The 25321-nt window shown below is 39.1% G+C and overlaps 1 protein-coding gene across 2 annotated transcripts in view; it reads right to left on the reverse strand.

The window, feature by feature from the left end:
* Positions 1-494: 494 nt before the first annotated feature.
* Positions 495-25321, reverse strand: part of LOC109939080 (transmembrane channel-like protein 7) — a 38951-nt gene continuing 14124 nt past the window's right edge. For both annotated transcript variants that reach the window (XM_020537365.2, XM_048611017.1), the window contains 12 exons: positions 24716-24810; positions 22229-22368; positions 20668-20815; positions 17622-17795; positions 15114-15277; positions 13284-13407; positions 11326-11423; positions 10357-10540; positions 8519-8649; positions 6148-6303; positions 2049-2127; positions 495-880 (listed from right to left, as the gene is read on the reverse strand). In XM_020537365.2, the coding sequence (XP_020392954.2) occupies positions 689-880; positions 2049-2127; positions 6148-6303; positions 8519-8649; positions 10357-10540; positions 11326-11423; positions 13284-13407; positions 15114-15277; positions 17622-17795; positions 20668-20815; positions 22229-22368; positions 24716-24810 (1685 nt within the window). In that variant the 3' untranslated portion in view covers positions 495-688. The remainder of the gene's footprint in view (positions 881-2048; positions 2128-6147; positions 6304-8518; positions 8650-10356; positions 10541-11325; positions 11424-13283; positions 13408-15113; positions 15278-17621; positions 17796-20667; positions 20816-22228; positions 22369-24715; positions 24811-25321) is intronic.

A 25321-nucleotide genomic window follows, 5' to 3' on the forward strand; every position in this document is an offset into this window, starting at 1 on the left:
ATTAACAGCTTTCACAGATTTCACAGCTCAGAAATGTTTAAGAGAAACAACTCAACATTCTATGCTAAATCTCTCAATACTATAAAAATAATATTAATTTCGCAGCATTTTTTCCCCAGATCTAGGGAAGAAAAGTACAGGTGTTTTCCTTTGATGTATACAAAACAGGGAAATCCTACTGGAACTGGAGAAGAGTAAATAGAACCCAACATGGAATTGAAACTCAAATCTTCATATTCAGCTGACGCAAGTTGTACAAAATAAGGCATCCGGAGAAGAGACTATATTTTAACAGTTAACTTGTTGATGATATTCTGCGAGACCTCAGTACATTGAGCATCTTTGTTTTTGTTTTTGTGAGTTTTCCAGGCAGCAAAACAAGAATACTGTACTATGTCTCATAAAATTAATTTATGTTCTGTTTACTGCAATGTGTTTAATCCAAGAATACCATTTTGTATTTACAAATATTTACTCCCTTTTCTTGAACAAAGTTGCAATTTGCAGCTGTCAGAATTTATTACATGTAAAATTAGTTTCACAAGTTCAAAAGAACATGTCCAACCATGCACATATTCTGGGATGGCCTTTTTCAGCAGTATGGCAGTGAAGAGCCTATCAGATATTATAGATTATTTTCATTAACAATAGGATATATTGAACAACACTAGTCCTTCTTTCAATTGTGTTAGTTCTTTTGAAACAGAGAATTATCAGATATTCTGCTTGAAAGAGTTCTGTTGTTGAAAGTTTCAAGTCCAGCTGTTGATACAGTGTCACTTTCGGCACTTTCGGAAGAATTATCTCGAAAAGGACCATGTTGTGGATGTTGAGAATGTGAAGATAGCTTTTTTACCAAATATCGTTTATCCTTTCCTGTCTAATAAAACAGATGGTTCATAATTATTCATATTTTGCATTTATGTGAGAAGTCTTGTTACATATAAAGAGGCCTTACCAGCAGACCATTACTACCTCCAAGCATCTTCAATAAACTATGGAGTTAAAAGAGGGAAGGAAAGGCTGCTAACACATTATTTGGTGCAGCACACAAAAGAAAATTTCCACTGTTTTGCTTCAAACAAGTGGCTTTGATCCATTTACGTTATTTTCACCCTTTGCCAAGTAATTTTCATAATTTGGAATGATAGATGTTTCAATAGTTGGGTCACTGATGCAAACTTGTTCTGAACAGTTTTCACACTGGTTTAAGAATGTATCGAATGATGGAAAATAAAGATTCTGTAATCTCCCGCACTGAGAATCTTTAATTCTGAAGAAGGGTCTAGGCCCGAAACGTCAGCCTTCCTGCTCCTCTGATGCTGCTTGGCCTGCTGTGTTCATCCAGCTCTACACCTTGTTATCTCTATATTTGATCATAATGTTGGATAAGTTCAGTCAGTGGAATTTAAGTCCAAGATATAATGAAGATAATTAACTCCTGTGCTCACTCTGTTTATATTAACTGTTTGCTGAGGGAGCTCTGCCACTTTAATCAACTGGATTATTTATTCATTCATTCCCCTACATCCACTTCACCTACTCAGGGTATCTCCTCAGTCCAGGAGCTTGCCTGGACTTTTACTTGTATCATTTCAACTTTCTTTATTTATTTAGATCTCCTCCAATTACAGACACCAGCTTTTTACGTTAATACTGTGCACAAATTCCTACTTTCATTGTAATACCATGTTCATGTTTCCCTGTCCAACAATGTATGGTGTATATTCTATGTGATGTAAAACATAATTCCTAACTCCAGTCTGATGGTTTAAAAAAACTTATCTAATTTGAAATAAAATCCTCTTTAAGATTTACTCTTGTTTAACAAATTGAAATCAATTTTTGAATAATCCATTGTCATCAAACTCGTTTTTTTTTTATTTTACAGCCACTTTCAATTATATATTTGGAAGTTATGAATCTCTTTCATTGTATTAAGTGTATAGCAATCTGATAAAGTGCAATAAATGAGTGAGGGACCCAGACAAACCCAGCTTACTTTACTGAGATTTAATATACAACCATCAATGCAAGAAAAAGCTTACCAGGATTAAATGCTTTTTCAGTTGAGTAATTGTGCCTCTGTTAATTTGAACCAAAGAAACCAAAGTTGTCAACACCATACTGTTGCAAAGAGAAAAAAGTGGAGGAAATTATATTAAAATATTTATGCAAACTATATATATTTTCCACCAAGAATATTGCAGATTCTTAAAAGGAACTTCCACAAGAACAAAAAAGAACAAAAGAAGAACAAAAAAAATGCTAAGCTTTCATGTTTTTTCATATTTGAATGTTCTAAATATATTATTTACATGATATTTATGAAGGTAATGGCTACCTGACTCTCTATGATGATTTAACAGAAAGGAAATACCAGTAACACTAATCTTACCAATTCATGGAGTTTAATTTAGATAGATGCAAGATCTTGAATGTTGGTAAGGCAAATCAGTGCAGGACTTATACAGTTAATGGTAGAGCCCCGGGGAGTGTTGCCAATCAAAAAGACCTAAGGGTGCAGGTGTATAGTTGCTCGAAAGCGGAGACACAGGTAGACAGGGTGATGAAGAAGGCATTTGGCACACTTGCCTTCGTTGAGTGTAGGAGTTGAGATGTCATATTGTGGCTGTACAGGACATTGGTGAGGCCACTTTTAGAATACCGTGTTAAATTCTGGTCTCCTGGTCTCCCTGCTGTAGGAAAGATGTTGATAGGTTCAGAAAAGATTTTCAAGGATGTTGCCATAATTGGAGGGTTTGAGCTTTGGGGAGAGGCTAAATAGGCTGGGGCTTTCTTCCCTGAAACATCGGAGGCTGAGGCGTGACTTTATCATAAAATCCCCAAAGTGTAAAAACAGGCATTCAGCCCATTGAGTCCACACAGAAGTTCTGAAGACCATCCCACCCAGACCCATCCTTTCTATTTGCCATAGCTAATGCACCTAACCTACACAGTCCTGAACACTGTGGACAATTTAGCATGGCCAATCCACCTGACTTACACAACTTTGGACTGTGGGAGGAAACCGGAGCACCAGGTGAAAAACCCACGCAGACACAGGGAGAACATACAAACTCCACACAGACAGTAACCCAATGCTGGAATCGAACCTGGGTCCCTGGTGCTGTGAGGCAGCAGTGTTAACCACTCAGCCACCATGCTGTCCCCAGTTTTAAAAATCATGAGGGGCACGGATAGGGGTAATAGCCAAGATCTTTTCCCAGGGTTGTGGAGTCTAAAACTAGATGCAAAGTTTTTAGGTGAGAGGGTAAAGATTTACAAGGGACCTAATGGCCAAGCGTTTCATGCAGAACATAAGAAATAGTAGCAGGAGTAGGCCATCTGGCCCATCGAGCCTGCTCCACCATTCAATAAGATCATGGCTGATCTTTGCACAGACTCAGCTCCACTTACCCACCCACTCACCAAAACCCTCAATTACTTCACCATTCAAAAATCTATCTGTTTTTGCCTTTAAAACATTCAACGAGGTAGCCTCAACTGCTTTACTGGGCAGGGAATTCCACAGATTCACAACCCTTTGGGTGAAAAAGTTTCTCCTCAACTCATTCCTAAATCTGCTTCCCCTTATTTTGAGGCTGTGCCCCCTAGTTCCAGTTTCACCTGCCAGTGGAAACAACCTCCCTGCTTCCACCTTATCGATTCTCTTCATAATTTGGTATGTTTCTATAAGATCCCCCCTCATTCTTCTAAATTCCAATGAGTATAGTCCCAGTCTACTCAATATCTGCTCATTAGCCAATCCTCAATTCCAGAATCAACCTAGTGAACCTCCTCTGCACCCCCTCCTGTGCCAGTACATCCTTTCTCAAGTAAGAAGACCATAATTGTACACAATACTCCAGGTGTAGCCTCACCAGCACCTTATACAACTACAGCATAACCTTCTTATATTTGAACTCCTTCCCTCTAGCAATGAAGAACAAAATGGTGCCTGTATAGAATGAGCTGCCAAGAGGAAGTGGTGGAGGTGCGTACAATTACAATAGTTAAAAGGCATCTGGATAAATACATGAGGAGGTTTAGAGGTATATGGACCAAATGCTGGCAAATGGGACTAGTTCAGTTTAGTTTATCTGGACGGCATGGATGAGTTGGATAAAAGGGTCTTTTTTCATGCTGTATAACTCTATGACTTTATGACTTGACAAAGGGTGACAGAAATGTATAGCTCTAGCTATGGAGAGTAGAGGCATTTCCTCAGTTAACAAATGCACATCTAACCTCAATTTCTTTTGATAGTTGCTGAGTAACAAGGGATATGGATACAAGACTGGTAAATTGAGCTGGGACAAAGATCAGCCATAGATCAGCCACTGAATGGTGGAGCATGCTCAATGGGCTGAATGGCAAACCTATTTTCTTGTTTAGGTTCCCAATTTTAATAAAAGTGGATTGCATGATTTCACTGCATCACCTCATTCTAAGAAAGCATTCTGTGGGAATCTGATAGGTACATATTCAATTTTACATTATACAGAAATAAAGACTTGCATTTGTTTTGAGCTATCGACAACCGCAAGACATGCTAAAACATTGTACTGCTTCTGAAGTGTTGTCATTGTTGTAATGTAAGAAACATGGCAATTAATTTGCACACAGTAAACTCCCATAGACAGCAAAATGATACTGAGCTGATCTGTTTTTTGTGACATTGGTTGAAGGATAAACTAAGTATAACTACCCTGCTCTTCTTCAAAATAGTTCCATGGATTCTTGCACACCTATGAGGGGGCAAATGGAGCTCTAGTTTAATATTTCATCTGAAATACAGAACCTGATAGTGCAGCACTACCTTAGGGCTGCCCTGCAGTTTCAGACAAGACTTTTTGTGATTAAGTTCTGGAGTAGCACTTGAAGCTAGAACTTTGTAATTCAGAGGCAAAAATGTACCACCTGAATTACAGCTGATGCATGCTCTGAACTATGTCCTTGCAAAATGCATAAGATGTCATTGCAAGGCACTGCAAAGATCTTGCAATTTTTGATTTGGAGTGAAGACCACTGTCTCTGATAGAACTTTCTTTTGCTGATCGTTATTGCAAGTATATAGGACTGAAAAGGACAATTGTAAGTTTATTCTCTCAAAAGGGATGTCATGCCAGATGAAAATTCACTGGAGTCTGTTTCAAGTTTGAACTTGTTAACCATATGTCAGATCCCTGTGATAAAGATTCTGATCATCAGGCTGTTGAGACAGGGTCTGGGAATTTCCTCATAATCAATATATCAGGTCTAGCTGTGATGAGAAATAATAGAAACTGCCCAGATCACATGCAGTAAACAAAGACAGCTTTTTATTCAGTCTGAGATTTTTTATTCAGTCTTCAGAAGAAGGGTCCAGACACGAAAAGTCAGCTTTCCTGCTCCTCTGATGCTGCCTGGCCTGCTGTGTTCATCCAGTCTACCACCTGTTATCTCATTTTATTCAGTCTTCTGCTTTTGCAGCTGAACTGGAGTTATGTCGCAACATAAGGTGGAATTTCATGCAGCTAAAATAAACTTGTTTACATTGACAAAAAAATCAATGCATGAGCTGCGAAAATTAACTCTTGAGAGTTGCAAAATAATTTGCTGCTTTGGGAAGATTACTGAGGCTGAAGTGCAATATTATTACTTTATGTTGTGACATATTTAGCTCTATCTAAATTCGTAGTTTAACACTGAAAAATAATTCATACTTCAGCCTGAAATGTGCACTTGATTTGTCATTGTGATGGTTTTCCCAGTTATTGGAGGGATTAGGAGGATGTGGTACAGGAATTCTAGCTATTTTTCCATCGCTTTTCTGAAGAAATGAATAATTCTTAGTGGATAGTTGCTGATAACCTACCCTTCAAGAGTTAACCTCTTCATTGTTTATCAAAATAAACATGGCAGTTAGTTTTCTCATTATAAGCACTTGTAAATGTAAGATTATAAGTTAAGATTTAATTAAAATTATTAAATTATGTCATATGTTTTGTACAATTGCACTGTACCATCAAAAAGCAGGAGTCTGTTATAGTTTCACAAATCTCTACTAGACTGCTCATTTTTTAATTTATGGTTTCAAAAGTCAAATTACAATCTTGTTCCTGAATCACAAATTCTCCGATTGTAATGCAATGCAATCCTTACCATAAAATGGTGATCACTAATAGGATAAAGGGTTCTGATACAATGTACTTCAAAAATCTCTGTATTTCTATTGGGAACGTTGAAACTGTTGCAGGAATAATGTCCCAAGCTGATTCATAGTATCGAAATGGTCCACAAGACATGGATGGATGGACCCTGAGGAATAATCAACAGTGACATAGAGCCTTTTCAGTGCTTTCTTATAAACCAGCTCCTAGATTTGTACAATTGCCGTCAGAAACAGCATCACAGGGGTGAACAGCAGCAACAAATTGTGGAGGTTCATCAAAAACAGCACTAAGCTCACTTAACCCTTGAATATGATTCATTGTTGAAAAGTGTCCTGACACACGGTTATGGATTGTACGTGTAGGTTGGTAACTCAGACAATGTAAAAGACAAGGACTGCTAATGGCCACATGAGAGCAGCTGCCTCAAGTGAGAGAAAAATAAGAAGGAATTGGGGTGTGGTATAGGGGTGGATGTCAGGGATAAAGTTGAGAAATGTTTATTTACTGTGAGACCTGCGTCACTCACCAAGTTGTTGAATCAACAAGGTGCAGGGCTGCAGTTCCTACTATCCCTGTTGAATCAACAAGGTGCAGGGCTGCAGTTCCTACTATCCCTGTTGAATCAACAAGGTGCAGGGCTGCAGTTCCTACTATCTCTGTTGAATCAACAAGGTGCAGGGCTGCAGTTCCTACTATCCCTGTTGAATCAACAGCCTGGATTTTGCAGGCAGCACTAATACTGAGTGCTGACTTTGAATAAAGCTGCCCACAAATGTCTACTGATTTTTTAAAAACTTTTCCCAAAAAGAGTTCAAAATTGGTTCTCAGTCAAGGAGATGTCTTGCTCAACAACACTGACCCTGGTAAACTGTGAGGTAGCCAATCTTTTTCGCAGGTCATTTTTGCATTTGGGGGTTGGAGTATAATGTGCAGTTTTGGTCATCATGTATCACGAAGGATGGAATTGCTCTGGACAGGGTACAGAGAAGATTTATTAGAATGTTGCCAGGGCTGGAGAATCATAGTCCTGAGGAGAGATTGGAGAGGTTGGGGTTGTTTTCCTTGGAGTAGAGAAGGCTGAGGGGTGACATGATTGAAGTATACAAAATTGTGAGGGATGGCAATAGTGTAGACAAGAGGAACCTGCTTCCCTTAGCAGAGAGTTCAGAACCTGGGGTCATGGATTCAAGTTAAGTGGCAGAAGGATTAGAGGTGATGTCAGGAAAAACGTTTCGACACAGAGAGCGGTGGGTGTCTGGAATTCATGCTTGAGTTGGTGGTGGAGGCAGAGACCCTAAACACTTTTAAAAAGTACCTAGATCTGCACCTTAAATGCAGTAATCTGCAGAACTACAGGTTGTGTACAGGACAATGGGATTGGAAAGGGCAGCTGGGTGTCTTTGGGTCAGCATGGACAAGATGGGTCAACTAGCCCCCTTCTGTATCATTTCTGTGGTTCTGTGGTTCTAACTCACTTCTAGGCCTCTTCTGGAATACTGTGTCCAGTTCTGGTTGCCCAGTTATGGCAAGGATATTATTAAGCTGGCAAGGGTTCAGAGAAGATTTACGAGAATGTTGCTGGGTATGAAAGGCTTGAGTTATAAGAAAAAGCTGGATAAGCTTGGGCTTTTTTCACTGGAGTGTAGGAGGTTGAGCAGCACCCTTATAGAATTTATTAAAAAATGAGTTGTATCGTCAGAGTTAATAGTAGTTTTCTTTTCCCTAAGAAGGGGGATTTCAAAACTAGACAGTACATTTTTAAGGTGAGGGGAGAAAGATTTAAAAAAGACATGAAGGGCATTTTTTTTTTACACAGAGAGTGGTTTGCATGTGGAATGAACTTCCTGAGGAAGTGGTGGATGTGGGTACAATTACAATGTTTAAAAGACATTTGGATAGATACATGAATGGGAAAGGTTCGGAAGGATATGGGCTGGAAGCAGCAGGGTGGGACTAGTTTAGTTTGGGATTATGTTTGGCATTGACTGGCTGGACCAAAGGGTCTGTTTCCATGTTGTATGACTCTACGACTCTATTGTCTGGGCCCAGGGAAGCATTTTGCTCATGTTGCATAAAACATTCTAGTCAGTCCAACTCCAGGCCTGAAAACAGCTTTGCATTACTGCACAAAGGCAAGTAACTATTCCTAGTATTAAGAGGTATTCTAAAATTAAAGCCTGTCACAATAATTGAGCCATAGAGACATTAAGGCACAGAGAGTATCCATTTAGCCCATTGAGGCAATATCCACTCTCTGTTGAGAACAGTGACATTCCCCAAGTCCCTCCTTGGCCGATTTCCCCTCCCAGAAACAGTAAAAGGGATGTGTAAACTTTTCCCACTTGCACAGTGATACTTACGTCACTATGTTGACACTGACAGGAACAATTGCTGTAACCAGTCCAAACAGCAATACCAACTGAAAGAAAATCTTAGAGCTGGATGCTCGAAACAGTCTTTTTCCAGGACGACAGTAGTTGTACAAAGAATGCTGCAGGTTAAATCAAAAAGAGAACTCATTGAACCCAAGCACTGGCTGGTGTTTCATTGGCTGACTTTCTTCCGCAACACAGAGGAAATGGGCAATAAATAAATAACAAACCTGTGCTTATGAAAAATACAACTGCATGTTGGATATCTTACATTTCAAATATCAGCTATTCACCATTATCCAGTTCTATGCAGATTTTCTGGCATTTTCCTGTTGCTGCTTGTGTTAGCTTTGCACACAGACTGGTTGCAATGTTATTTCCTGCATTACAACATTAACTGCACTTCAAAAAATATTTTAACTTGTTGCAACAACTTCTGAGAAAACCTGACATCAAGAAAGACACTGCAGAGATGCAATTTTGTTTCTCAGAGTCATTGAGCTGTACAGCATGGAAACAGACCCTTCGGTCCAACTTGTCTGTGCTGATATCCTAAATAAATCTAGTCCCATTTGCCAGCATTTGGCCCATTTCTCTCTTAAACCCTTCCTGTTCATGTACCCATCCAGATGCTTTTAAATGTTGTAATTCTACCAGTCTGAACCACTTCCTCTGGCAGCTCATTCCATACAACCACAACCCTTTGCGTTAAAAACTTGTCCCTTATGTCCCTTTTAAATCTTTCCCCTCTCACCTTAAACCTATGCCCTCTAATTTTGGATTCCCCTACACTGGGAAAAAGACTTTTCTGTTCACCCTATCCATGCTCCTCATGATTTTTCAACCTCTATGAGGTCAGCCCTCAACCTCCATCACTCCAGATAAAGTATACCCAGCCTATTCAGCTTCTCCCCAGAGCTCAAACGCTCAAACCCTAGCAAATTACTTGTAAATCTTTTCTGCACCCTTTCAAGTTTAACAGCATCTTTCCTATAGCAGACCAGAACTGAATGCAGTATTACAAAAGTGGCCTAACTTCTTATTTTGTTTCCCTATCAATGCAAAACATTAATGGAAGGGTTGGATGTTGCAATGTGCTGTATTGTCATTTCAGCTGTTTGGACTGGATTTGAATGATTCACTGAGTGGCAGGGAACATGGGGAATGTGATGGTGATGTTTCAGTGTGCCCCTCCCCCCACCTTGGAAGGTGGATGGTGGTGAGTCTTCTAAACATTGCTGATGTTTAGAGAAACACATCCATGTTTTCCTGCCTACAAGAATTGCACGTAAGAGGCTACCAGGGAGGGAGCACAGCGATATGCTCTGACTGACAATGATTTAAACATCAATTTTGTCTCCTGCAGTGGGAAGAACAACTTGACACCAAGTCCAGTTTATTCAATGGTTTAATATACACAAAAACAGTCAATGAGTCAACATTCACCTGTGCTAATATGCAGTCATTCACTTTATTCCCCCCGCAGGGATTGAATAGTCCTGTCTTTATTACTTGCTCACTCCTGCTACCTTTTCCTGAGGCTTCCACAGAAACAGTCCAAGCAGCCACCTATTCCAGGTGGGAGTCTGATTCGAATATGCTAATTGGGGTTTTGTGATAAACGTGTACAAAATTAACCTGTTCATATGCTCAGGCTCTTTACAAATGCAGCAACCAGAGATTTTTCTTTCCAATTTTCACAGTTTCCAAAGGATCAGGTTCACAGGTGGGAGATTGCATTGAGCCCCAACATAAGGTATTACCGACTGAATATCTTTAAATAAAAACATTATAGCTATAGACTTCCTTATTTTTCTCAAGTCTACCTTTTTCACGTAGAAGGTGATGAAATACTTGATGATGTTGAGAAGAGGCAGTAACGGAGAGTAAAACATTCCAATCCAGACAATAGTTTGTCCAGCAACAATATCCAAAACATTCTCTGGAACCAGAAATTGCTGCTTCTGCAACATTTTAGTTAACTCAAAGGGAGCATGCTCAACGATGAATCTAAACAATGGAAAAAAATGTTTCAGTAGCTTCTTCCCTTGCTTCATTGCAAAGAAATATTACCCATTGTTTTCGGGTCTAGGCAAATACACATAAAGAGCTCACATACAATAACATTTGATGGAATAAAACATAGAAATACATTTATTTGAACCGAACAGACAGGCATATTAAGCTGCAGATGAAATATGTTTTAAATTTAAAATATGTGTTATCCATGATGTTTTTTAAAATTCACTCAATGAATGTGGGCATCATTGGATGGGCCAGCAGATAGCCCTCCTCCCTCGGTGTCCTTGAGAAGGTGATGGTGGTGAGCTGACACCTTGAACCATTGCAGTCCAAGTGCTCATGAGGAATTGGGAGTTATGCTGCTTTTTAATAATGATGGATGTTACAATTAACATTGATGGATGTTACAGTGTACTTAGAGGGCATTCAGCCCATCAGATCTGCAGTATTATTCTTTTGCTAGCTATTCATTTAATATTCTTTTAACTATCACAACATTTCCACTTAAAATAATTCATGTTTCTACTCAACAGCTTTCAGGGGCATTCTATTCTAACCATTCCCTATAAAAAAAGGAATGTTTTCTAACCTCATTCTACTTTGTTTTTATGAGAATTTTAACTTTGTGTAGTAATGTCACTATTATACCGTCAGTAGAAGTAAGTTATGACCTTTTATTCTATCATAATTTTTCACTTAATTTAAGATATCTGTCATGCATCACTTAATTCCGCAGCCCTATTGCACATGGAAATATCTTTTTAATTGCTTACTTTCTTGGAAGTTCCACACAAAAGGTGACAGCAATGCAAGATAGAAAGTCGAATAACATTAGCTTGTACATTTCCTGTCCAATCTTTGTCTCCCAACACTGGAGGATGAAACAGAACTAATATCAGAAAACATGCAAACAGCAACTCTGATCGGTTCTCTGAAAAGTGTATCTGTTTAGTAACATAAACAGATTGGTCAGAAACAATTGCCTTCAGAATATTTTTATTTTCATCATCTTTGTCATCATTATTTATTTGCCTTCTTTCTAATGAATCACCCAAAATTACACCAAGTGCCAGTTGTTAAATTTGGTAGCACATGTACACATAGATCTTCTTTAGAAGACTGATTCATGTATTCAATCATGTTTAACATACTTAATGGGTTTTTTTTGAACAGATAACAGAAAAGCTGGGTACAAAATTGGCTGAGGATAGAAAACAGACTGCAAGAGTCAATGGATATTTTTCTGGCTGGTGGAGGTTTTGTAGTGGAGTCCCCAAGGCCCAAGGGTATTGGAATCCTTGCTTTCCTTGATATGTATTAATGCTCCAGATCTTGGTGTGCAGGGGGCAATTTCAAGTTTGCAGGTGAGACAAAACTTAGAAGAATTGTAAACTGTGAGGAGGATAGTATAGAACTCCAGAAGGACATAGACAAGTTGGTAGAATGGGTAGATAGGTGGCAAATGAGTTACAACACAGAGAAATGTGAGGTGATTTGGCATTTTGCTTCGGAAGAACATTGAAAGAGATCATAAAACAGGGGGTACAATTCTAAGGGAGGTGGAGGAGCATGTGTGCATAGATCATTGAAGGTGGCAGGACAAGTAGAGAGTGCAGCAAGTAAAGCATACAGTAACCTTGGCTTTATTAAAAGGCATAGACTCCAAGAGCAACTTAAATAAGTTGTTAGACCTCAGCAGAAGTACAATGTATAGTTCTGAGTATGATATTATTGGAAGGATGTGAACACCTTGGAATGAATAAGTAGTTTACAAGATGGTTCCAAGAATGAGAAACTTCAATGAGGATAGACTGAAGAAATTGGGACCATTCTCCTTGGAGAGGAGAAAACTAAGTGGAAATCTGATGGAGGCTTTCAAAATCATGAGCAGGAAGAATAGAGTAAATAAAGAGAAAGTGCTCCCACTTGGGAAAGGAACAAGAACAAGAAGGCACAGATTTAAAGTGATCTGCAAAAGAAGCAAGGGTGAAGTGAGGAAAAACTTTTTCACTGAACGAGTTGTTAGGGTACAGAATTCACTGCCTGGAAATGTGATGGAGACAGGTTTAATTGAGGCATTCAAAAGGACATTGAATGACTATTTGGGTAAAAGTAATGTGTAAGGGTACAGGAAGAAAGGAAATTGGCATTTGGGTAATGACGCTTATTTTAAGAGTTGGTGCAAGCAAAATGGGTTGAATGGCATCCTTTTGCAACAAAACATCTCTGTGATTCTGAAGTGACACAGAAACTTCTACATGTGACCTAGGTTGCACAATGGGAGATTTTGTCTTTCAGATAAGTCTCCCTTTACCAGTGTGCAGTAGATACTCCAAAGCATAATTTAAAGACAGCAGGGAATTTTCACCATGTCATAACCAATGGTTCTCTCTCAATGATTGCTACCAGAGGAAAAAACAGATTAACTGGGCGCCTATTTATTTCTTGTCCATGGGCCACTGGCTTCACATTCTTGCACATTCAAATTAATTCATGCATGGTAAAGCACTTTGGGGCACCTGAGGATGTGATAGGGTGATGTAAAAATCAGTGGTACTTATTGCATTCTCAGGTTAGTGCCTGTGGCAAACTTGCTGCCATAGTGATCCAGTGAGGAATGGCATATCTGAAATTTCCTTTCCTGCCTATAACAATCTCTGATGCAGACAAAATCAGACACCATCCACCACTGATGTCTCTTATAAAGGTCCATTATCGCTTCCTCACTCACCTGATAGTGTATGCTGTGACCACAGGCTTCACAATCCTTTTTACTTTCACTGTCAGAGCAGGTGATGTGCTGCCACAGGGAGAACACCAGCATGCTTAGATTGGTTAATCTTAAGATTACACTCCTGAATTGAAATGAACGGACAAAATTAAAGATATAGAAACTTTATAAATCACAGCAATTATTTATTTTTGCCCAAATACATTTTCTTTCTTCTCATCCTCTCATTGTGTTTATTGTTCTATACAGTGCGTGAGTTTTTCACGGTAGTAAGGCAGTGGGCATTAAGGAAAGCTTTTCTTGTGTTCCTGCTGAAAATTGTGGGCATTACGTTAGGAGATACATTTTGAAATATCTACCTCTGTTAATGCGACCTTAAGTGTGGCGATTAAGCCCCAGTTCTATCCTTCACAACCCAGCTTTCTGAAATAGAGCGTTGGGGTGCTACATAACAATTTTCTGTTTGTAAGTTACATCGCATCACCCATTGTCAGTTCAGGTTTTAACAATCTATGTGGTGCTATAATTTTTACAAAGGACGGTATTGTGATGCAAGCCAATGATTTACTACGTTAAAACCTGACGCTAAATTTGTATAAGATTCTATACTCAGCTGTCAGTTTATGCACTTTTAGGCTACATGTTGACCAAGTGCTGAATGAGAATACTGCATTGATATTTATGTAAGGGTGGAAAAATGCGTGGCATAGATTCTCATCTGACCATTACAATGCCAGAGAACAAACAGCAACAGAGTACTGAGGAAGTATTCCAGATATTTTCTTCTCATCACACCAAGATGCGCATGAGGAGCTATAGTGCAAGGTCCACTACTATGTCAGCCTAGAGAAGCAAACCTTGGGCTTTCCATCTCTGTGAAAAGTTAAAACTAAGACCCATCAAACTGTTTTTTAATTATTTTATCATAAGATGTTGATGTAGCATTTGCTCCCCATCCCTACCTGCCCTTGAGGTGATTGATTGACCATGTCAGAGGGCAATTAAGAATCAACCATATTGCTGAGGGTCTGAAGTCAACAGATTTCTTTCCCTAAAAGGACATTTATGAACCAGGTGGGTTTTTATGAAAGTGAGTTTCGGGTTCACCATTACTGACACTAGATTTTCCTTAATGAATTGAATTTAACTTCTGCCTGATGCTGCAGTGGGATTTTAACCTGTCATCCCAAAGCAATAGCCCTGGCCTCCAGATTAATACTCCAGTGACATTACCACTATGGCACCATCTCCCCATTTGGCAATAGTTTGAAGAATAGCATGGCAAGACTGTCATTATCCTCTCCAACACTTCTTCATTAACCAATAATACCACAATAAATTGTCACATTGATCAAGATACAGCAGTGACTTAACTTCAAAATCGATTCAAAATTGCTTAAGCATTTGGATAAGTCTGACTTACATGAAGGTGTTTATAAGATCTACCATACAGTTAAGTGATAACGATTGAGAGGTTCATGCTTGAGTTATTTCAGGCACAGTCCAGACATTAAAACATCCCTTTATACTGACAGTGGGTGATAATGTAGCTAAGTTTGTGTTTTTTTTAATTTGCAGATTGTTCTCAGCCAAATATAACAGCAATTTAGAGATGCTAACAACTTTATAACAGTAAAAGCAACTGATGTAAAATTATTTCATCTCCACTGGTGAAGAAAATTATGCCAATCTCTGGAAAAAAACCCAATATGAAGCCTAATAAAGTTAATTTTAAAGCACTGTTAACTTTCCATTTAATGAGCGACAAACTGGAAATAGACATAACATCACTAAAATATTATGCCTAATTTATCATTTAATAAGATTTACCTGATTAATATTAAATTGATTTCAGTGTTTGGTGGATATTCTTCATATCGGACAATTATCCGAAATAAGAATGGCAGGAGAATATTACTAATGGAGATGACAATGGGCGGAAGATATTCCATGAAGAATTCGATGACAAAATATATTTCCTTGTTTCCACTCCCCTAGAAAAACAAAAGAGTACAGTGGGTTATAAATGTAAAAGGTATACACTATGGCCTCATACTGAAGGGCCAGATTTCGTCCAGACATGCTAGTTTGCCTTGCTTTACCCCTGGTTCTGAATTTCTGGACCAGGTCTTTTTAGCACAGTGGGTTGTTCTCCACAAGCACTTAATTAACTCTATCCTCGATTGTTGGTCTGAAAACTGGTATTAGGCCAAATTGATGTTGTAGATAGGCCTAGATAGTCTCATGCAGGTCTATATTGCTGTTTTGCTAGCTACAGTGAAGCTGGTGGGATAGGTCGCACCCACCACCCCCCGCACACCGATGCAATTACAAAATAACCTGGGCGGTGAGCACAAGAAGCACCTAGCTCCTCCAAGGTAAATGTCATAATTTATACAACATGGCACATTTTCCACTCCCACCAAATTTACAACCATGTACCAACCTTCACAAGCCCATGAATTTCAAGACCAATAACTTCCTCTTGCTCATTGTTAGGTTGATAATATACTCATTATGCTGTGTTAGTGATTATTTGAAAATTCATCAATTTAATATTAAATTGAGCTTTTCCAACTGAACTATGTTGACTGTTATATCCATAAATTAACTTAATCCAGTGCTATCTTTGACTTTGCACTGACAGCAAACATTTGCTAAGCTAATACACTTTTTCAAGATTTAACCATAACTTACTTTTTTATTAAATACTACTCAGTAATTTTAATTGCAACAAGCATTACCTATCCTAATCAGTGTGGTTAATACAATTGAATGTGTGTTTACCGTATTACTGGGTGCGTAAATTCAATGTGCAACAATGTAATATTATTGTTGCAATAATATTATTGTACAATGTCGAGATTGGAATAGCTCCATCCTAACTGTTGGCAAAAACAATCTTTTCTAGAAGCTACTATGATGGATTTTGGAGCAAAAATTTCTAATTACCTCCCTGAAATTATGGTGAGCTGCTTTATAAACGTCAGATATCATTCATCCACTTAAATGCTAATTTTTGCCAATGTCTTAATTGTGACCTTTCTTCTGAAGAGTTAACTCTTTCACAATTTGATACAATTGAAAAATTTAGAACATGTACCTCAAAAATTGCTGATATATATTAAACAGTGTACATTCTAGATGTAATTTCTGGATTATTCCTTTTTCTGTAATATTGACATAACTTGTAATAATTTGAGCACAGACCTCTGCTTGAACCCAATCATCATATCCTGCCAATCTGAAAAAGACCCATTTATGTGCACTCTGTTTACGGCCAGCCAGCCAATATTCTCTCCACACTCGCATTTTACCCCCATGTGTATCTATTTTGTGCAATAACCTTTTATGCAGCACCATATCAAATGCATTCTGGAAATCCGAGTATAATACATCAATGGGGTTCTATTTATCCACAGCACATGTTACTTAGATCTAACAATGTCATAGAATCCCTATAGTGTGGAAGCAGGCCATTCGGCCCATCGAGTCTGCACAGACCCTCCAAAGAGCATCCCACCCTATCCCTGCATTTCCCATGCCTATTACACCAAGCCTACATATCCCTTGACACTACAGGCAATTTACCAAGGCCAATCACCTAACCTGTGCATCTTTGGATTGTGGGAGGAAACCAGAGCACCCAGAGGAAACCCACGTAAACATGGAGAGAACGTGCAAATTCCACGCAGACAGTCACCTAAGGGTGGAATCAAACGTAGATCCCTGGCACTGTGAGGCAGCAGTGCTAACCACTGAGCCACTGTGTCACTAAACATTTTGCATTGGCCGGGAATCTAACAAGGGCCTTCTGTATGGCAGGCAAAAAATCTACCACCGAGCCACCAATGCATCAACTACCAATTCTTCTTTAAAGAATTCCAATAAATTGATAAACCAGGACTTCTCTTTCAGAAAATCGTGCTGGGTCTTCTTGATTATCTTGAGCTTTTCCAAGTGATCAGTTATAACCTCCCTAAGGATCAATTAAACCATAAGGGTCCCTTATAGCCAAATAGCCCATCAAGTCTGCTCTGCCATTCATTCGTGGCTAACATGTTCTAACACTTTCTGAAACTTGCAACCACATGGAATAATTGTGGCAAACAGCATGGGTGCATTAAGTTTACCAACTATGTGACGGTGAAAGATAGAGAAAGATATGTGGATGGAATTAAATGAGGTAGGGTAAGTGAAAACACACATAGGGTACAGGGATTGTCGTAGATTAGATGGCTTGAATGGCCTGTTTCTGTGCTGTAATTTCAATGCAATTATATTGTAATCTCGTCATCCAATGTTCTGTAACTTGAACAACAGTGCGGATGTGCTGACCTTCTGCTGAAACCGCTGGGATGTTGCAGTTGCTTGATAAATGCAGTAAAAAGCTCCAGTCAACAAAATCGTGATGAACAAGTTAAGCACAAAACGTATGAAGTATAGGAATGTTCTGTCCTTGTTGCCTCGCTCAGCTTTTCTCCTCCTGCACATTTGTTCTTGTAAATCAATCTGTTTAAAATGCAAAGCTCAAACCATTAATTGGGAAAGCAGTTTTAATTCAGATCTTGAGATTCATTCAGCTCAGTTCAATGTCAATTTACATTCAGTTGCCAACTGAGTCCTAAACATTGAAGGTGTTGCATTTGAATCAGTGCTTTAATTATCATTTTGGATTGTGATTTTTGAGAAAAAAAACTAGCAATGGAGTCTTCCAGAAATTGAAAGTCAAATTCCATCAAGCCATTAATTGAAGCCATAATCCAATCAGAAGAGGCTTATCTGGGTTTCACATTTTGTTGATTAGCTACACTTGCCCTGAACAGCAACCCAGTTGTCTGAAATACTTTAAAAATGCCAACTTCATGAACCATCAACATTATGTATTTTTTGATCATGTTGTTCAGAGATGTTATGACACACCTCTGTGTGGCAGGAGGGACTTGAACCCAGACCTCCTGGCTCAGAGGCAGGGACTGTACTACTGCTCCACAAGAGTCCTAAATCTATGCACTTGAAACACAGGTCTGTCTAGATATGTGATGATGCACCTCTGCAGTGGTGAGATTTGAACATAGAGGTCCTGGCTCAGAAGACAGGAATACTACCACTGCACTACAAGAGCCTACTCAGCATCATAAGTTTGATATTTTCCTAATTAGTCTGTTCAGAGACATTATTACATCCTTGACTGGTACAGTTGGGACTTGAACTGGGTCCTCAGACTTAGAGGTAGGAATATTACCACTGCACCACAAGAACACTAGCATTTGGAATTAGTTATGTCCTAATTGAGGACAGATGGAGGTGATGGCCTAGTGGTACTACCACTGACTATTAATCCAGAGACCTGGGTTCGAACCTCGCCATGGTAGATGGTGGAACTTGAATTCAAGAAATATCTGAAATTAAGAATCTGATAATGACTGTGAATCCATTGTTGATTGTCAGGGAGGAAAAACCCATCTGGCTGACTGACAGGCTCTTTAGGGAAGGAAGCTACCATCCTTATCTGGTCTACATGTGATTCCAGACCCCCCACAATGTGGTTGACTCTTAACTGCCCTCTGGGAAATTATACGCCTCATCCACAAATGGATAAAGGAAAAAAAAATCAACCAGTTCTAAAGCTATTATTGCACACCTTTGGAGTAGGACTTGAATCTGGGCCTCTTGGTTCAGGGGTAGAGACATTACAAGAGGCCAAAAACATCAGCAATTATTGTTTTCAAGGAGATTTTGTTTATTTGAAGACTTATAAATCACTAGTACACCTGCTGCTTGCATACTGTGTCAAAATTTTGACATCACTGCAGGAGGGGCTTTAAATTGGGTGTGAAAATATTTAAGGGAATCATGTCATGATTGAGGGTCTTCAGCTGTTTAGATAATTGGGAGAAGGTTGGATTGTTCTTCTCAGGGAGGAGATGTTCAAATCATAGAAGTCCTACAGTATGGAAACAGATCACTCAGGACAACAAGTCCACACCATCCCTCCAAAGAACATTCCACCCAGACCAATCCCCCTTCCCTTTCCCTGTAACCCTTCATTTCCCATGCCTAATCCACCAATTTACACATTCGTGGTCACTACAGGCAATTTAGCACAGCCTAAGCTGCACATCTTTGGACTGTGGCAGGAAACCAGAGCACCCAGACATGGGGAGAATGTGCAAACTCCACACAGGCAGTTGCCTGTGAGTGAAATCAAACCCAGGTCCCTGGGGTTGTGAGGCCGTGCTAACCACAGAACCACCGTGGCTGCCCCAAACATTTTCAAAATCAAGAGATGACTGGACAGATTAGATGTGAGCGTAATAGTTCCCTTTGCTGGAGAGCCCTGAGAACTCGAGACAATGAAAGAACCAAAAGGTGACACGAGACAACAATTTTTATACAGCTAGTGGTTAGGATCTGGACTGTGCTGCCTCACAATGTAGTGGAGACAGATTCAGTTGTAGTTTGAAATGGAAATTGGATCAGCCTCCAAAAGAGAAATTCATATGTGATTATGGGGGAAAGGCTGTGGAGTGAGACAAACTGACTTTTCCTTGCAGTGAGCCAATGCTGGCTTAATGGGCTGAATGGCCTTCTTCTTTGCTGTAAACAGTCTTTTATTCTATTGTATGATTCTACTAAATGCTGCCTCAACTAGTTTGGAGACCCAATCGTTGAAAAGTGACGCCAGTCATTGGAATATCATGGTAAAGGTGGTATTTCAGCTGAACAGTTATGCCAAGCTTTGTAATGCTGATTCTGGATTGGACATCAGTCATTGCTTATAGTTTTAACTGCTTCTTTTTATGGCTTATGGTTCAATTCATAAAACCATACACATCAGAAAAAAAAAAGGGGTGGAAACAAAGTTCATGCATATAAAGTTGAACAAAATCTATAGTCTTGTCTTCTCGATAAATTACCTACTTAAATTTTGAAATAAAGCTACAGCCTGGTTAGAATATTTGATGCTTTCATATTGCTCAGTCCATGTTTTTTCCTATATTCTTCAGGTCAACAAATGTTAAGTATTGCTAACTGATAGCTATAAAGGTCACAAACTGTAATTCACAATCTTTTGGTTTTCATTTAGGTTGATCTAAGATTGGCTAAGGAAGTAAAATTCTGCAATATGACATTTTTCAACACATGGAACTTTTACAATTAGGTGTATTTCATTAATCTCATATTGAGAAATCAAATACAGTAGAACCTCTATAACAATACCATCAGAAACCAAATACAAAGTGAACAGTTTAGGAACAGTAAATTAAACGTGAATTAAAGGGCCGTATGAGAAGTCCTGTTACAGTGTTTCAATGTGATTTTGTTTTTGAAGGACCACTGTGGTAAAGATAAATATTTACACTATTTACAGTTATAATACCTTCAATTCATTTACAATGCCCTGTTTCTTAAGTGTGGCCGTAGTGGTTTCCTTGATACAAAAGTCCCAGAGAGTGAAGATTTTGGCACTGTGTCTGGTGCTATAATTCTTCTCATGCATGCATTCCTGTTTAAATCCATTCACTATCCTGTAGGAAAGAGAAAGACTTTTTTTTTAAGGAGCACCAATTTCCCACTACTAGATACTTTATCCCAAGACTGCTGTAGCATTTCACCCACTCTGACCTTGTCTGCTTCATTTTCCAGCGTCACTTCCTCTTCCAGTCCAATCTAGAATCAGCCTGTTCTACACCCCAATTTTTATATTTATCACTGACCATTTTAACTTCAAATTACACTTTTTTAAAGCACATTTTGCAACATCAAAGGTGCTAAAAAACTCCAAGCAGTTGTTACACATTACGACTGCCTGCACTTTGATGAGACAGAACTGAAACTGTTCAAAAGCAACTTCAATAACTTTTGTTTATAAACCCTGAGGATATGGTATTGTCTACATTGTTTTCCCAAGGTTTCAGTGAACTTCCATTGGAGCCACTGTGATGATATGGGAAACACCTACAAAAGTTCACCTCCCCTCAGCTTTAGCTTTAACACTCATTCCCACAAACTGAGGATGTTGTTTCATTAACTCCCTGTGGGGAGTTTGGTGGTGGGGAGCATTTCTTCAAGTCGGAGTGGGTGAGACCTTGCCACCTTCTCACCTCCACTGTGCAGACAGCCTTCCTGCCCCAACACAGGTTAAGGCCCCCAGTGAGCAAGTGGCGTGCCCCATCTCAGTTTGGTGCCTGTGAAGTGAAAAATTTGAATGATAGGTCCTACTGGATTTATTTTATCCATGAAAATTACTCTTCCAGAGGTTATACCATTAAACGCCAAATAATTTTCATGTATGTCTGTATGTCTCCTGAAGTTGGCCCATGGCAGATACTAGATGTACTAGCATGGGGGTGTGGGGAACATTAGAATGTGAGAGGTGAAGGATATGTTGGCAGTAAGCTGGCATAAGGGCTACAAAGGACTAATGGAATAAATGGAAGGCATGTGTTGTTATGGGGGCATGGGAAATGAGAACATGGGTGTGTTTACTGGGGCTTAAGCTGGCAGGCAGTGTGTGGGCAACATGAAAGGTGGATACAGAAGGATAAGGTGGCATGGATTAGCATGGGTGGGGCATGGGGAGAGTGTGGTGGCAATTTGAGGGGTGTGGGCTGGAGGGTTGTTTTGGTTCGATTAGGTTTTCACTAATTGTCCATATTGTGCCAGGGCACATAGGCAAGCCTTGTGCCCAACTCATACCCACAGCTGTCAGCCTCCACTCCTGTTCTAGTGAGTGCCCAGTCTGTCTTCCAGACAACTCTGCTACCTGAGAATGAATATCTAACCTCCTGGCCCAGTTTCTCCCAGGTCAGATTGCAGAACAGGGAAATATCCCATCTCCATGCTCTTGACCCAGGAGCAAACACTTGGGACTCTAGCGTTTATGTCAACCGTATTGAATTTAACATGACAAAAATGCTAAGGGCAGTGTAAGTTCTAACCTTCCAATAATCCAGCAAAAGCAAAGTAGAAAGTAGAGGAACATGCTCAGGAGGTAGGCTAGAGGGAGCTTATAGTTAACATCCTGGTATACATCAGATTTATAATACCCATAGAACATGTAAGAGACTTCCATGAATCCCTGTAAAATTTAAAAAAAAATCAAAATTAGAGAAGGAACTTCAATAACTTTTACAGTTATAATTAAAAGCAACAGCTCATGTTGATTTTCACTTTCAGCTCTGTAATCACTGCATCCTTAATAACACTTGCTAATTGTTCTGCAATTTTAGTTTGAGCATGAACTTTCTTAGTTTAGCACTAGATAGACCTCAACCCCCATCCTGTTCACACCTACCCCACTATTTCCCTTCTGGTTGATCCAATATCCTCACCATCACCAGGATCACCTCATCTCTGTCCACATACATTGTCCTCCTCTTTTCCTGTTACTCTCTCATCATTGTTGAAGCCATTATCCACATTTCAGGCTTTCATTTCTCTATTGTTCACCTTTTGATAATCATTTCAAAACTTCCACTTTGTGCAAAACTTCAGTGTCCAGATGTAATGCCTTGCAGTCTCATAGTCACTTCCTGAATTTATTGGATGAAGTTCTGGCTGATACTGGAGAGCCTATCAGGTGTCAATAATTTATTTCCTAGTGTCTCTTGCTTTAGTTCTCTGCAAAGCCTCATTGTGAACAACACAATGGCCCTTGTCCAACAAAAAACCAAAGTTGAATTTTCTTCACTTAAAGGAACATATGTTGGTGTCAATTAATTGCCAAGAACTCTCAAGAACTTGGAGTCCAGGGCTCCTTCTGCCCTCAGCCATTGATTGACACACACGTACACACACATTTGTCAAAGTCTACTTTAAAGAATGGACCAAGTAAATTTTTATAATATATTAACTGCAGATTAATAATTTCATCTTCTTCAGATAGTCTCTGCAATAAAGCCCAAGGCAGGTTGCAGAAGTCTAGATGTGATTATAAGGAAACACGACATTCCTCTCTAAATTTCTTAGATTTATTGGCCATTGTGACAGACTATAGTATTATTTTTGTCTGGAATTCCACGTGCAGCAATCTGACCTGTCCAATTATCCCCTGGTGACCTGGATCACATCAGTGTAGATTGAAACTCAGTTACAGGTGCTTTATATGCTCTCTTGACTGGGAGGATGGTGAGATGAGGGACTCAAAGGCACAGTTATTTCAGTGAGAGCAATAGAATTAAACAACTAGCATTTTTCAATGTGGTGATAAAAGGGCAGAGTCCACTTTTTGACTGGTGTAAATTAATTAAATAAAACAAAGAACATGCTGCCATCTGGTGGGTAGATGTTACAATAACATTACATTTAATCAATCTGTTCCACTCTGGGAAGGTAAAACTTGAATCCCAAGTTTCTGTCCCAGGGATGGAGACACTACCACTGAACTATAAAAGCCTTGTTAATGTTAGTGTGGGCAGCACAAATCTGTCATTACAGTGTTGATGAGAATGTAAGTAGACAGAGAATGGGACAATGTTACTGCTTTATGGTAGTAATTATGAATATAGCAATTTAGGTTAAATTGTCCAAATTCTTTAAACCATTTTAAAACATTTTTTCGCAAATTATGGTTCAGTGGCTATAGTAGCAGTGGGTTACTTTCATGCTTTTAATGAAAAAAGAAAAACTTAATTTGCCTTTTGTACTTATGATATTTACATTTAAATTTTTTCAGCAATTTCCACATTCTGCCTTTTGTCTTTTTTGATCATACACCGCAATTTTAAGTGGTAATGTGTGCGATTCTAGTTTTGAAAAAAAATCACACTTTACCAGTTGCCGACGTATATTCCCCAGAGATTATCAAGGGGCTGAGAATTCCAGCAAGGAAAACATCTAGTTATAAAGCATTGACAGCCTTAATTAATTCTGTGTACCAAATCAATCAGGACTTCCATTATTCTGTGATTCTGCATCACCAACTGTAAATACAAAACAGCTTTTCGATTAGGAATGCCAGCTCTCATTAATTAACTGAACTAATTGACTAAATTGCAGTTTACTGAGACCAGTAGGGATGTTTTAGGGACAATTTCTTCCAAGCCTCAATTATAACTTAGAGCAGAGACCAAGAGGAAATAATGGCAGTTGCTGAAGTAGATATTTGTGGGCATAACACAAACATATGGTAGTTATTAAGGTTATGTGGTTATACTACACCTCCATTTCCACGGTGTATTCAATATAAATTTTCTTCTGTTTTTATAACACAGCTCTTGTGTGAGGAGGTTTGGTTGCATTCGTTCTTTTCCTGAATTACACTGTTATTAGGTCACTGGACCAACCATACAGAGTTCATGAGTTCAAATACAATTGTAGTTTGTTGTCAAATGGGAACTGACAATCACTCAACTGGCTTTAAATAATCCCAATGTTGCCCAAAGTGTTTAATTTTGATCATATTTCTAATTTAAATAATTACATACCGTTCCAGAGAACAGATCCAAGATGTACGCATAAAAAGGAACCAAGCCCTGAAGATAAGGATTGTACTTGAAACACTCAGGTGCTGAAGAGGAAACTGGAAATATAGAATATGAGTGATTTTCCTGCTGTTTTACTGAGTAGTCTTCAGCATCTCACTTGACAGCTGAGTAATGTATTGTGAGCTGGTACAATGATAGTGCAAAGGTGTGTTGAGCACCAAATGCTAAAGTTCAATTGTAAAACAAGTGACAGATCTGAACCTGGCTGGGAGCGAAGTAATGCAAGACCCCAGGAAGGGGGTCAGGAGCCTCACACCGATGGGGTGACATGAGATGGGAGCTCATTTCGGCACAATGGACATTTTAGGGTGATGGTGTCATCATAGTGAAGTCAATGGACTAGCAAATCCATAGCTGCAAGTATACTGCTCTGTCAGCTGATGGGGTCTGAAACCATTCAATAGAAACCTGGAAAGCTAGTCTCTGTCGTGGTGACCATAAATCTGGCACTTTCTTTTGTTGCTAAAACCCAGGCAGTTCACTTGTCTTTAGGGAAGGAAATCTGCCATCCTTACCTGCTCTGGCCCTACATGTGAGTCCAGAACA

Source organism: Rhincodon typus, chromosome 23 (assembly GCF_021869965.1).
Source record: "Rhincodon typus isolate 14 chromosome 23, sRhiTyp1.1, whole genome shotgun sequence".
Lineage (NCBI taxonomy): Eukaryota > Metazoa > Chordata > Chondrichthyes > Orectolobiformes > Rhincodontidae > Rhincodon > Rhincodon typus.